Raw genomic sequence first — 14,437 nt, 5'->3', positions numbered from 1 at the left:
TAGTAGTATCACAGTATGCCAGCCATGTATGAGCTGCCCGAAGGGGAGGATGCCAGGCAGAAGCCCAAGGCAGCAGGGAACTGAATCAATAAGTTACAAGTTAGGCTTTTTCTACCATTTAGCTTCCTAGTCTGTGACTAGATATTGAGGCAGTGCAACAGGCCCCCGAATTTGTGTAAGTTTCATGGGGGAATGAAGTGTTCCCAACATTCGAGTATCAGACACGCAGGTCTGAATTTCACTGCTGACCAATTAAATATATTCTTATAGGGGTTAGTGTTATTCTGGTATATATTTTAATTAACTAATTAACCCATTTTGTGCTGCCTATGGACTTCGCAAAATTATAATTTCGGGTAATGTAGTTTGAACTAGATTGTCACAAACTCCTGCTTGGACCCCAGGCCGGGTTGGGTCTGGAATATTTGGCCACTTGCAGAGCTCCTGAGGTGCTGGAACAGCAGATAACCCATGAAGTGACCCCGCTTCAAAAACAACACTCCCCCTGGATTGTATCTAGGCTGATGTTGAGCATTGTGAACAGAGGTTCTTTACAGAGTCGTGTAATGCTGGGTTGTGGAAATGACAACATTTTTTTTTCTCACCAAACGTTATTTGAGTTGTACATTTTTCATTTTCACAAGGGGTAACAGATCCCACATTATGTACAACCATAACTCCAGAAAGCGGAAATCCCCGATATGTGGCTGGAAATGAGTGCACACACGGAGGGCCGCAGGAGGAAAAATGAGCAGTTTGTCTTCTAGGGCGCATGTAGCACTAAAAGGTTTTGGATATCACTTGCACAGCCCCTGAAGGGCTAGAATAGCAGAAAGAGCTCAAAGTGACACCTTCTCAGGAACAACATAGGGCTGAGTGTATGGCATTGGGCACTGGGGCTAAGTGTATGGCATTGGGCACTGGGGCTCAGTGTACGGCATTGGGCACTGGGGCTCAGTGTACGGCATTGGGCACTGGGGCTCAGTGTACGGCATTGGGCACTGGGGCTCAGTGTACGGCATTGGGCACTGGGGCTCAGTGTACGGCATTGGGCACTGGGGCTCAGTGTACGGCATTGGGCACTGGGGCTCAGTGTACGGCATTGGGCACTGGGGCTCAGTGTACGGCATTGGGCACTGGGGCTCAGTGTACTGCATTGGGCACTGGGGCTCAGTGTACGGCATTGGGCACTGGGGCTCAGTGTACGGCATTGGGCACTGGGGCTCAGTGTACGGCATTGGGCACTGGGGCTCAATGTACGGCATTGGGCACTGGGGCTCAGTGTACGGCATTGGGCACTGGGGCTCAGTGTACGGCATTGGGCACTGGGGCTCAGTGTACGGCATTGGGCACTGGGGCTCAGTGTATGGCATTGGGCACTGGGGCCTAGTGTATGGCATTGGGCACTGGGGCTCAGTGTATGGCATTGTGCGCTGGGGCTTAGTGTATGGCATTGTGCGCTGGGGCTCAGTGTATGGCATTGTGCGCTGGGGCTTAGTGTATGGCATTGTGCGCTGGGGCTCAGGGTATGGCATTGTGTACCGGGGTTCAGTATATGGCATTGTGCGTTGGTCCTCAGTGTATGGCATTGTGCGCTAGGGCTCAGCGTACGGCATTATGCGCTGGGGATCAGTGTACGGCAGAGTGCACTAGGGCTGCAGTGTGGAGTAGTGAACACCCCCTATAAACTAGGGCACAACTTTGGCTGCAGGTCCCAGGGCGGTGGGCTCCCCTGCTGTGTGCTCTGTACACGGTGGGCTCCCTCATACCTACCTATGGAAGGTAACATGGATGTCTCTCTTAGAGTTGTTGGAACACCCAAAGGCAGCGCACGTAGTGGGCATTGCTCTAGTACAGCTACGTCCACCTCCGTTTCCAACATGGCCGCCGCCGGCTTCACAACATCACGTGATCCGTACACATGACCGGCGGCGTCACTGCTTTTAAGGTAGACCAGGGGGGTAATTTGATGCCTGAAAGCATTGGGCTGGGGAAGGTTCGCCCTGCACCACAAATGACAGCTGGCTCAGCAGTCTGCCTCGTCCAGCAGTGAGCAAAGGTCAGAGGCCGCGCAGAGCAGCAGAGAGGACGCGGCAGCCGCACACAGTAAGTCATTCATTCTCTCGCCTCCATTGGCTGCCGGCTCTGGTGCAGCTCCTGTCTCCTGCGATGTCCTGGTGCTGCTGATGCAATCGCAAGCGGCGCAGACATCATCTGTCACTGTCCTACACATCGTGCCCAAGGGGCTCCCCCAGTGCAGCTGTGCTGGCACATAAGTGGCCCCCATACAATGATTCCCAGTGCAGGGCAGGAGGGCTGGGGTGGGCACAGCAGTGGCCCCCATACATTCCCAGTGGAGGGCTGGGGTGGGCACAGCAGTGGCCCCCATACATTCCCAGTGGAGGGCTGGGGTGGGCACAGCAGTGGCCCCCATACAATGATTCCCAGTGCAGGGCAGGAGGGCTGGGGTGGGCACAGCAGTGGCCCCCATACATTCCCAGTGGAGGGCAGGAGGGCTGGGGTGGGCACAGCAGTGACCCCCATACATTCCCAGTGCAGGGCAGGAGGGCTGGGGTGGGCACAGCAGTGGCCCCCATACATTCCCAGTGCAGGGCAGGAGGGCTGGGGTGGGCACAGCAGTGGCCCCCATACATTCCCAGTGGAGGGCTGGGGTGGGCACAGCAGTGACCCCCATACATTCCCAGTGCAGGGCTGGGGTGGGCACAGCAGTGACCCCCATACATTCCCAGTGGAGGGCTGGGGTGGGCACAGCAGTGGCCCCCATACATTCCCAGTGCAGGGCAGGAGGGCTGGGGTGGGCACAGCAGTGACCCCCATACATTCCCAGTGGAGGGCTGGGGTGGGCACAGCAGTGGCCCCCATACAATGATTCCCAGTGCAGGGCAGGAGGGCTGGGGTGGGCACAGCAGTGACCCCCATACATTCCCAGTGCAGGGCAGGAGGGCTGGGGTGGGCACAGCAGTGACCCCCATACATTCCCAGTGGATGGCAGGAGGGCTGGGGTGGGCACAGCAGTGGCCCCCATACATTCCCAGTGCAGGGCAGGAGGGCTGGGGTGGGCACAGCAGTGACCCCCATACATTCCCAGTGGAGGGCAGGAGGGCTGGGGTGGGCACAGCAGTGACCCCCATACATTCCCAGTGGAGGGCTGGGGTGGGCACAGCAGTGGCCCCCATACATTCCCAGTGCAGGGCAGGAGGGCTGGGGTGGGCACAGCAGTGGCCCCCATACATTCCCAGTGCAGGGCAGGAGGGCTGGGGTGGGCACAGCAGGAGGGCTGGGGTGGGCACAGCAGTGACCCCCATACATTCCCAGTGGAGGGCAGGAGGGCTGGGGTGGGCACAGCAGTGGCCCCCATACATTCCCAGTGCAGGGCAGGAGGGCTGGGGTGGGCACAGCAGTGGCCCCCATACATTCCCAGTGCAGGGCAGGAGGGCTGGGGTGGGCACAGCAGTGACCCCCATACATTCCCAGTGGAAGGCAGGAGGGCTGGGGTGGGCACAGCTGTGACCCCCATACATTCCCAGTGCAGGGCAGGAGGGCTGGGGTGGGCACAGCAGTGGCCCCCATACATTCCCAGTGCAGGGCAGGAGGGCTGGGGTGGGCACAGCAGTGGCCCCCATACATTCCCTGTGCAGGGCAGGAGGGCTGGGGTGGGCACAGCAGTGGCCCCCATACATTCCCAGTGCAGGGCAGGAGGGCTGGGGTGGGCACAGCAGTGGCCCCCATACATTCCCAGTGGAGGGCTGGGGTGGGCACAGCAGTGGCCCCCATACAATGATTACCAGTGCAGGGCAGGAGGGCTGGGGTGGGCACAGCAGTGGCCCCCATACATTCCCAGTGCAGGGCAGGAGGGCTGGGGTGGGCACAGCAGTGGCCCCCATACATTCCCAGTGCAGGGCAGGAGGGCTGGGGTGGGCACAGCAGTGGCCCCCATACATTCCCAGTGGAGGGCTGGGGTGGGCACAGCAGTGGCCCCCATACAATGATTACCAGTGCAGGGCAGGAGGGCTGGGGTGGGCACAGCAGTGGCCCCCATACATTCCCAGTGCAGGGCAGGAGGGCTGGGGAGGGCACAGCAGTGGCCCCCATACATTCCCAGTGCAGGGCAGTAGGGCTGGGGTGGGCTAGCAGTGGCCCCCATACATTCCCTGTGCAAAACAGGAGGGCTGGGGTGGGCACAGCAGTGGCCCCCATACATTCCCTGTGCAGGGCAGGAGGGCTGGGGTGGGCACAGCAGTGGCCCCCATACATTCCCGCTGGAGGGCTGGGGAGGGCACAGCAGTGGCCCCCATACATTCCCAGTGCAGGGCAGGAGGGCTGGGGAGGGCACAGCAGTGGCCCCCATACATTCCCTGTGCAAAACAGGAGGGCTGGGGTGGGCACAGCAGTGGCCCCCATACATTCCCAGTGCAGGGCAGGAGGGCTGGGGAGGGCACAGCAGTGGCCCCCATACATTCCCTGTGCAGGGCAGGAGGGCTGGGGTGGGCACAGCAGTGGCCCCCATACATTCCCGCTGGAGGGCTGGGGTGGGCAGCACAACCACTTACTGCCCTGTCCTTGCACTCTGCCTGCTGGTCACTTCACAAGACACATGTCAGTGCTCAGCTCAGAGCCAGGTACCACACTCTGCAGGCTGGTTTTCCCCCTCTGAAAAGATTGATCCCAAAATCCCATTCAGTTGCTTCTCTTCCCATCCAGAACTGTTCCTGATGGGGGTGATGGTGGCTGATGCAAACCCCTGTACTCTGGCATCAGCCTGTGCCCCCAGCCATGTAGAGAATACAACAGAAAACCTACAGCCAAGTCTGCACATAACTAATTCACCATGGGGCTAATGTCATGTATGAGAGGGCTACATATATCCAGCTCTTCCCGTAGTGTGATCCGATTCTCTCAGATGTGGAGGAGATGGACAACAAAATGTCTCCATTCTGTGAGTCTGCAATAACCAGACTGCACTCAGATGTCATCCGAGTGCAGTCCAATGATTTCCACGCACCCATAGATGTAAATGAGTGAGTGTCTTCCATACTGTGATTCCGACAGATACCCTCAGTGAAAAAAATCGGTAATTGGCACTGCCCCATGGAATAACATTGGTCCGAGGGAGATGTAAATGGAGCATAAAGGACAGTAATATGTGCATGTCTTGCTGTATCTAGCCTCGCAGATATCATGGGCCGTGTTCACATCTTCATGGGGTCTTTGTTACTGACACTCAAGAGTTGACAATACTTTCCTTCCCAGAAAAAAGCAAAAGGAGTAAATACCCTGCAGTAAGTGGCATTAATGCATGGAAATAACACGAGGTGCTCAGTCACCATTATTTTGCTTGGCCCTTATTCACATTTCCGTCATTAGACACATGGTAAGGCTTTATACTAGAGGTTAGGACCATCCTGTATGGGGTCACCGTGATGCGGTGGGATGGCTCTTGCGTTTGTTTTATCAAAATAATGTTAGCTAAACACCCAGTATTATCATGCACTATCGCTGTTTATTTACTGCACGGTGTGGCTCATTTCTCTTATCTTTGGTTGTCTCTGTTTAGTGGCCAGTGTGAACATGCGCCTACACGCTGCATTCATACCAACTTATATTCCAGTTAAAAAAATTTTTTTTTTTTTTTAATACTTTCCTTCCCATCAAAGCTATCAGTCCCATAATAAGTACCAGGAAACGGATTTCTTTAGGCATCTAAACCACAATGCAAATGAATCTTGCAATGGAGGTTTGAAGTTGCATCATATCTGCTAACATCCCACCATGTCTGCCACCGAATGTGCATTGTGACATGGAAGGAACTAATAATAATAATTTCTATTTATATAGCACCAACATATTCCGCAGCACTCTACAATTAAGCGGGGACCTGTACAGACAATAAATTCAGTACAAGTTAAGACAATTTAAACAGTGACATTAGGGGTGAAGTCCCTGCTCGCAAGCTTACAATTTACGATCTACGAACTACCTTTTACTACCTTTTTATAATTACATATCAGTTCACTTTTATGTTTTTACACTTTAAATTTGTTCCAAAAAAGAAGAAACATAGTGTGCCGTTTACATCCATTTTTACATGAGAAGTGCTGTTATTTTTCTCTCTGTAACTTTGAATCCGTTACATATGCTGATGATCTGGAGAACCTGACCGATTGCTCACAAACCACTCAGACGCACCGCTTAGCAGGTAGAATGGTATATGGACTCAACAGAAAGTCCATGAGCCTGTACACAGTGTCAAGATAAAACAAGTATACTTTAATATTCATAAAAAAAAAAAATCAAAAACATTCGGCAAGTACGAAAAAAAGTCGGCTCCTTTACACTTTTAGGTTGGGCCTACACAGGGACTTTGGCCCCAATAACTGTAGTGCAACCAACGTTTGCTAGGTGGCGCTGCTTCATTGTAGTGCAGTACAAGGGAATGGGGTCGCATTGGGACCCCGAGGGTAAAACAACTGCAAGCTGTTGCAAGAAATCGGACATGCCTGTCACGGTTGCAGTACCTTCAGGGTCGCCCGATCCCATATTGTGCTGCCATGTATCGGCGACCCTTGCTTGCCCTACAGATGTCGTGGCCAATGTTGCCGCCTAGCCCCAAGCTTATCCGGACAAATGCTTCTGTATCTGTGTAAATAGCGGAGTCGCTGAGGCTTTGTTCTGCTGAAATATCTATACCTGTAAATAAAGCTACAATACCCCAGTATTATGGTAATAGAGCACGGCCTCCCCCCGGGTACTATAGCCCAGCTCCACATCATTGGATGACATGGCCCCCGATAAGAAGAGTTCAGAAAGCGAGGCATATCACGTGAGCTGTGTGTGCCGCCATCTCTCTGGGCATGGACTCTGCACGTGATTGCAGATAGATCAGTGCTGGACAGATAAGTAAAGCGGCAGAAAGACTATTTTGGATTTTGGTGGAAAATAATGTAGGTACAGACTGCACTGTCATAGTGAACCTTAACATTTCCTACGTCAGCATTACATTCCTAATCGTGAGGGTTACATTCTGGATAACGGTGGACTTTTCACCAGTCTTTCTACATCTCATTAATGCGAGAAAATCTGAACTAGTCGCTATTGTGCTCAGTGGATTACTTTACATTGGTATTAAAGGGATCAACTGTAGGTCTCGGTCCTGCTGGTATGTATATTTGTGCCATTAATTTTCTTTCTGAGTGCTGTATTCCTGATTTATCAGCTTGGTTATACCAAGCGCCATGAACTCTGAACTAAGCAGCATCTGTAGTGTGGACTGAATGTCAGACTCTCTATGCCAGAAGGTGTCAGGATGATGAGAGGTGTAGTCACAACAGCCGGAGAACACTGCACAGTGCAATCCTATACAAAGCCTATCGAGACCCTTAGGCTACTTTCACACTGGCGTTTTTTTGAATACGTCGCAATGCGTCGTTTAGGGGGAAAAAACGCATCCTGCAAAGTTGTTTGCAGGATGCGTTTTTGCCCCATAGAGTAACATTACCAACGCATTGCGACGTATTGACACACGTCGCAACCGTCGTGCGACGGTTGCGCCGTGTTGTGGCGGACCGCCGGGAGCAAAAAACGTTAAATGTAACGTTTTTTGCTGCCGTTGGACCGCTTTTTCCGACCGCGCATGCGCGGCTGGAACTCCTCCCCCACCTCCCCGCACCTCACAATGGGGCAGCGGATGCGCCGGATAAATGCATCCGCTACACCCATTGTGCGGCGCATCAAACGCTAGCGTCGGAATCTCAGCCCGACGCAATGCGACGGGCCGAATCCGATGCTAGTGTGAAAGTAGCCTTGTAGGAAAGCATAGACTAGCTCAGGCCCACGCCTCAAACGAAAGATGGGAATACCCCGTAACAGCGAACACATTTGTTACATAAGATGAAATGAACATAACTATTCTTCCATACATAAACCAGTATTTCTACGGACCTTTTCTCTTACAGGCCCTACCACCCAAGGTCCATGTGCACATATAACAGGTAATACCATGATAAATCTACAGGTGATATCTAAAAAAATATATATATAGTATATTTGATATGAGTGTGTGTGTATTGCATGTAGCACTAGGTATAGACATAAATTCATCTTTCATTTGCTCAGTCAAGTGTAACCTTTCCATTACCTGGCAGAACAAAAATCTATAGCAGCAGTCGCCTACAGAAAGTGACACGTGCTACCTGACAATAGAGGCTATATATATATTATACAGCTTCATGGATTAATGGTGGTCCTTACTACACACTGTGCAGAGGAGTAGGCTCTGGCTATTACAGTAGTATGTAGGTTTAGTATGTGCATTTTGTCCCTCAGACTCCATAGTAATGCACGGTCTCCGCACTCTTCCCCTGAACCTTCCCTGAATTCAGGATTATCACATTTATGATTTGCTATTAATGCTTTTTATATGCTGTGTTTTATGGTGTTTCTTATTATTTCGTTATCTCTCTTGTTCTTCTAACAGAAAGGCGCACCACAAAATGTCTTCCATGTCGCATCTCAAGGAAATCCTCCGCAGGGCCGATGCCGTTTGCTTTGATGTGGATAGTACGGTTATAAAAGAAGAGGGTATAGATGAACTGGCAAAGTTCTGCGGTGTGGGAGATGCTGTGGCAGAAATGTAAGTGGCTATGTAACCACAGACAATCTGATTTGTGAGTGTTGGGTCCTTACTTAAGGTCGGCCATTTGTGGAAAGTCTTTGACTGCTGCAGGGGTTGTCTGATTTCATTATAAAGCTGTCGCAATGACTGCATATGTCTTATAACTACATACCAGTAGTACTTAATGTCTGGAGCCCCCCCGCACTATAGTGCTGCAGCAATGGCGCTCCGCTGAGCACTGTGTCCCGACACGCTGACTACATGGTAACACAAAACCCATTCTTAATTAAAATAAAGACACAAAACCTCAAGTTGGAAATCAATGGCCGTGGTGTTTATTTAGGTTGACATGAAATAAATTAATTGAATATTACCAATAAATATCTTAATAAATAAATACCAAGAATTTCATAAATTAATTAAATAACACCAATAAATAACTGAAACAATCCACCCAATAGTTGGGCGATTTTACCCTCAAATAAACAACCACGACAAGGAAAGGAACACAACAAAATAGGGAGGGCGGGCAGGATCTTCTCTCTTCATAAACGATATGAGGAAAACTGAGGTAAACCTGCCTATTTATAGACAAGATTTTTCCCGGTCTTTTACAGCTGACCAATGAGAAGGCATAAAAAGAGCGCCAACAAAAAAAAACCAGAAATAACCAGCTCGTGTTACCACAGCTTTACTCATTACTCATTTAACCCTAAAAATTCATAACAGAAACCAACCAATATAACAGCAAAGTGATAATTAAACTAATAAATGGAAAATAAACTGTAGGGTCTGTGTTCCCATGAGACCTCCCCGCATACTTGGCTTCAGGGGAGGGCTTCCATTCTCTGAGGCTGTATACTTCTTGCTCCGCTCTCCAAAGTTTGCAATGAAAATCCAAATACCGTAGGTGGTCAGTGGGGTCACTCATTGTCTCCATGCCTGTAAATGCTGCTGTCAGTGATTTTCCATCATGATTGCTACCTACTCGAAATCGCCCAATTTTTTTTTTTTTTTTTCCCCTGAGACCACTGCTTATCACACAATAGATGGGGCAGACTGCCAGGAATTCTGCAGATCATGTGAGGGCCGCAGTGGGAGCCATGTGGACATTCCCTTTTCATTTCTCACGGTCTCAAAAAAAAAAAAAAAAAAAAAATTCCAACATTTATTGAATGAAATGACATCTTGCTGCATTATTTTTAACACTCAGATTACCTGCTGACAGGGTTTAAGGAAAAAGCTCTCAGCAGATGTATGTATTGTACACTGTACAGACAAGATGGCGACATCACAGAATGAGTAAGCGTTTCATTAGAGGAACGCTTCACCTTCCTGGAATACTACATTTTTCCTTTATATAATAATCCTTTTGTCATCTATTTTTTTTTTTTTTTTTTTTTTTTTTCCCCCATTATTATTTTTATTAAGGCTGCCCACTTGCTTTTGTTTTTTTTTATGGTCTGCAGTATCGAATTCATGACTGCTGCAGCCAATCATTGGATATGGCAGTGATGCCAATATAAAAGATGAATAAGTGCCGACCCTCCTGTAGCGTCGCTCTCCTCTGCTCTGCACTACTAGCGCTCAGGATCCAGCGCCGTTACTCACTCCAAGCTTTGTGCCTCTCCTCTGGCGCTTCACCTTCCTTTGTGATCCTGCAGCAGACTGCAGCTCCTATATCCCGTGCTCTGGCTGACGCTCATTCAGGCTCATTAGCTTCCTCATCCAGTCAATGTCTAAGAAACGCTCTGACGAAGGTCCGGTGTGGACCGAAAACGTTTAGCGGTTTTGTTTGTCTGGATGCATCAATAAACTAAGAAGCTTTTCTTCTCAAAAATTGAGTGCCAAGTTTCATTCATCTTTAATATACGGGGTGGACACCCTACTTGAGCACCGCCAACCCTCATATCTACTGAGTGCCGTGTTTCCTTACCGTAGTGATGCCAATATAGTCAGCTGAGAATGCTGAGCTTAGTGATTGACTTCAGGAGTCTTGTGTACTGTATTCATGACCTCCGTACTACAGCCTTTCACCAAAGAAGGGAGCAGTGGCAAATAAGCGCCACTTGGCCAGGGGACGGTGAGTAATGCTCAGTGCCCTATTTCCAACGAGAGCGAGCTGATGGGCATTAAAAAAACGAAAAATGCAAGACGCTTTTAGGGTAAGTTCACACAGGGCGTTTTTGCTTATTTTATTTTTTTTCCCCTTTCCTGCAGCAAAACCTGATCTTCTAGGCAGGAAAGAAACTGCTTCAAAAACGCAGGTATAGTTGCGGGTTTTTTTTTTTTTGGTTTTTTTTTTTTGTCGCTTTGTGCATAAATTTGAGTGCCCCTAGAGGAAAAAAAACAACTTCCTGTAGATAGATAGAATGAATAGATAGATTACCTGCGGTAACCTCTTCACTGGCATTTTCCCACGGTGCAGAGGTTACCTCAGGTCAGGCTGTGAAGGAGCGCAGGCTCGGTGACGTCACCGCTAGTTACTGAGCCTGCGCCTGCTGCGTATCATTCATTCCCCAGTCGCTTACAGCTGGGAGCGGTCGCATTAGCAGCGCTCCCGGTTATAAACGTTATCTTCCCCAGATACTGCATGGGACACTCGTTATATTGGACTGCGTCAGACCATTTGTGTTGGTTTAGTTTTATTTTTATTACAGGAGATCGAGGACGTCGCATGGATTACCTGAATAATAAAATGGTAAAACTATGTTGTGTTTTATTTCATCAAAGGACTTTATTCTGGCTGTGTCTTTATTTACATGTACCAACCATAGGATTAGTAATAGATAGGTGTCTTATAGATGCCTCTCCATTACTAAGCCATGGGCTTAATGTCACTGGTGACATTAACCACACAAATATTACCCCGCTTGCCACCGCTACAGGGAAAGTGGGAACAGGTGGGCAAAGCGCCAGAATTGGCACATCTAATAGATGCGCCTTTTCTGGGAAGCTGCAGGCTGCTATTTTTAGGCTTGGGGGTCCTATATCAATGGCCCCTTACCAGCCTGAGAATACCCGCCCCCAGCTGTGCGCTTTAGCAAGGCTGGTTGTCAAAAATGGGTTGCAGCCGCCAGCTGTGAGTTTTGTCTGGCTGGTTATCAAAAATAGGGGGGAACCCACGCCGTTTTTTAATTTAAATTATTTATAGAGCAGGAGCCGCAGATGAGAGCTCCAGTCTGCCGCTCCTGCTGTCACTGTAAGTAGCGTTAGGAGGTGTCAGATGATGGGAGCAGTAGTCCCATCAGCTGACACCAGTGATCGGAGGTGAAGTTTATACCTCCGATCACAGCTGAGCGCTCCCGCTGTCGGAAGGATTTTCCCGCCGATCAGATGCAGTGTTTGCTGCGCTGTCATGCATATGACAGCATGTCAAACACTAATGTCGGACCCCCCCCAATTCAAGTGAATGGGGTTCGGGTCCGCCCTGCTGGATTACAGGCTGCATGAAGGCATCATGCAGCCTGCCATCTAGATGTAGCAGAGCGGAGTGTGAGGTCACATCTGCTGTCCTTCACTTTTCTGCAGCAAATACGCTGCAAGAAAGGTCAACCTGCGTATTTGCAGCGGGTTTTTTTTCACCATCCATTCAAGTCAATGGGAGGAAAATGCTGAAAGGAATGACATTCCCTATGTCCAAAAAACGCAGCAAAACACAAAATCCTCATGACACAGAAAACCAATGTGTGTGCATGAGATTACTGAAAACTCATGGCTTTGCTGGTACTGTAAAAAGCAGCTGAAAATTGGCATAAAAAAGCTGCAAAAACGCCCTGTGTGAACTTACCCTTATAGGGAATCTGACACCTGGCCAACTGTGTATTTCCTTTTTGAAGGAAATTATAATTTTACTAATCATATGAATGGATGTCCATTTACAAGTAATACAATCATATATGTTCCAACCCAATGGATAGGGATGAACACCTTGGTCGCCTCAGAAAGACCTTTTTGAGTCAGGGCTACCATCCAAGAATAATTGAAAACCAAATTACAAGAGCCACCAGAATACCAAGGAATTACCTGCTACATTACAAAGCCAAAGAAGAAAATAACCGGGTACCTCTAGTAGTTATTTACAATCCAAATCTGGGGGTGCTAAGGGGAGCTGCACGGAAATTACAACCTTTACTACAAAAAGATGCCCGCTTACAATCAATTTTTCCAGACCCCCCACTACTGTGTTTTAGGCAGCCCCTAAATCTAAGAAGCATCATTGTCAGAAGCTCCCTGTCCTCTCCCAACAGCTGCAGGATCCTTTCCTTGCAATCAGAAAAAATGTAAAGCCTGTCCATATATAATGACCACGGACAAGATAAAGATCCCCAATTCACATCAGGACTACAAGATACCAGGTACTTTCAGCTGCGTCACTTCTAATGTGGTGTACCTAATTATTTGTACTAAATGTCCAACTGGGGGTCTGTATGTGGGGGAGACAGGGCAGAAACTGAGAACAAGGATGAACTCTCATCGCCATACAATAAGAGAAAAAAGAATGGATCTACCTGTGGCAATACATTTTTGTCTCCCAAATCATAACATTATGGACATGAAATTACTTGTGTTAAAAGGTAGCTTCAAATCTCAGAGAGACAGAAGAGTCTGGGAATATAAACTGATGACGACCTTTGACAGTCTTAATGCAGGAATGAATGTGTAGCACGGATTTATGTCTTTTTACATCAACTAAAGAACTTGCCCCTCAGACTAAGAGTGGGTCATCACAACAGAGACCCTAATCACAGGACAATAAAACATTCCTTATCTAAGAGCTGGCCCAATATTTATGGACGTAACTGTTTATCACTGCTTCATGTCACCTGTCTTATCCATGGTTTTCCCCCTTCTTTTTTTTTTCTTTCTCTGTGCTATGTTGTGCATAAATATGTGATTCTTCAGAATTTGTTTTAGTCTTTGCCTGACAAAGAGACCTGTGTAGTCTAGAAAGCTTGCAATTTGTTACCATCTTTTCAGTTAGCCATTAAAAGGTATCAACCACTGAGGACTCTCAATTCTAAATATTTTTCTCATTTACAAGTAAAACTTTGATAAAGGGAACCTGTCAACTGATTCCTGCTACCAGAAGTACGGACAGCATGAACAAGAGATAGGATGCACAATTGCAGCCAGATGTATTTTTTGGTGAAACACCAGATTAAATGTATACTAAGGTCTGCTCCATAGCTCGAGACCTCTGTCACCCACAGGGTCGCTTGTTGTCAGCCGAGGGCCACATCGGACCAGTCTCGGCTTTGGCTATGGTTCCCGGTTAGATCTGTAAAGTCTACTTTCTCTGAAAGGCCATAGTGATATGTATATGTAGTGCATGCCTGTGTGTGTATGTATATATATATATATATATATATATATCTCTGTAGCTATCCATTTTCTTTTTTTGCAATGGTTCTTAGGTTTTTCTTTTTGCTTAGGACTCGTAAAGCAATGGGAGGATCTCTGACCTTCAAGGCTGCTCTGACTGAGAGACTTACACTAATTCGTCCATCACGGGAACAAGTACAAGCTTTGATAACCGAACACCCTCCAAGGCTAACTGAGGGGATAAAGTAAGTTCTTTTTTTGGGTAAGATCCATCTAAGTACACAGGGAGACCCAAACGGGTGGGATTATGAAGAGCTTTGTACTGTGAAATAATGGGATTTTGCCCGAAGAGTGTGGAGACTGCTGGGTGAGTGATCGTATCTCATTCTGACGTGGAAGCTGTCTGGGTCTTGGTGATGTAGGTCTACGTTGTAGAAAAGTCCATATAATAAAAGGAAAAAAAAGTACATCCACACCACT

The 14,437-nt window shown here is 48.4% G+C and overlaps 2 protein-coding genes across 4 annotated transcripts in view; one reads left to right on the top strand and one right to left on the bottom strand.

Annotated features, from left to right (window-relative positions):
- The window catches only part of LOC138670240 (THAP domain-containing protein 2-like), a 52,897-nt gene extending 51,023 nt beyond the window's left edge, over positions 1-1,874 (bottom strand). Inside the window, exon 1 of the mRNA XM_069757411.1 lies at positions 1,774-1,874. Coding sequence (XP_069613512.1) covers positions 1,774-1,844 — 71 coding nt within the window. The 5' untranslated portion in view covers positions 1,845-1,874. The remainder of the gene's footprint in view (positions 1-1,773) is intronic.
- A 53-nt stretch (positions 1,875-1,927) lies between these two features.
- Positions 1,928-14,437, top strand: part of PSPH (phosphoserine phosphatase) — a 31,833-nt gene continuing 19,323 nt past the window's right edge. The window contains exons 1-4 of one of the 3 annotated variants that reach the window (XM_069757408.1): positions 1,951-2,106; positions 7,974-8,009; positions 8,495-8,650; positions 14,068-14,202. In XM_069757408.1, the coding sequence (XP_069613509.1) occupies positions 7,993-8,009; positions 8,495-8,650; positions 14,068-14,202 (308 nt within the window). In that variant the 5' untranslated portion in view covers positions 1,951-2,106; positions 7,974-7,992. Of the gene's footprint in view, positions 2,107-7,103; positions 7,178-7,973; positions 8,010-8,494; positions 8,651-14,067; positions 14,203-14,437 lie in introns of those variants that run through there. The other 2 variants (XM_069757409.1, XM_069757410.1) reach the window with 2 other exon arrangements.

Source organism: Ranitomeya imitator, chromosome 3 (assembly GCF_032444005.1).
Source record: "Ranitomeya imitator isolate aRanImi1 chromosome 3, aRanImi1.pri, whole genome shotgun sequence".
NCBI classification, from domain to species: Eukaryota; Metazoa; Chordata; class Amphibia; order Anura; family Dendrobatidae; genus Ranitomeya; species Ranitomeya imitator.
Note: the sequence above shows the minus strand (reverse complement) of the source record. Positions and strands in the feature narration are given on the sequence as shown.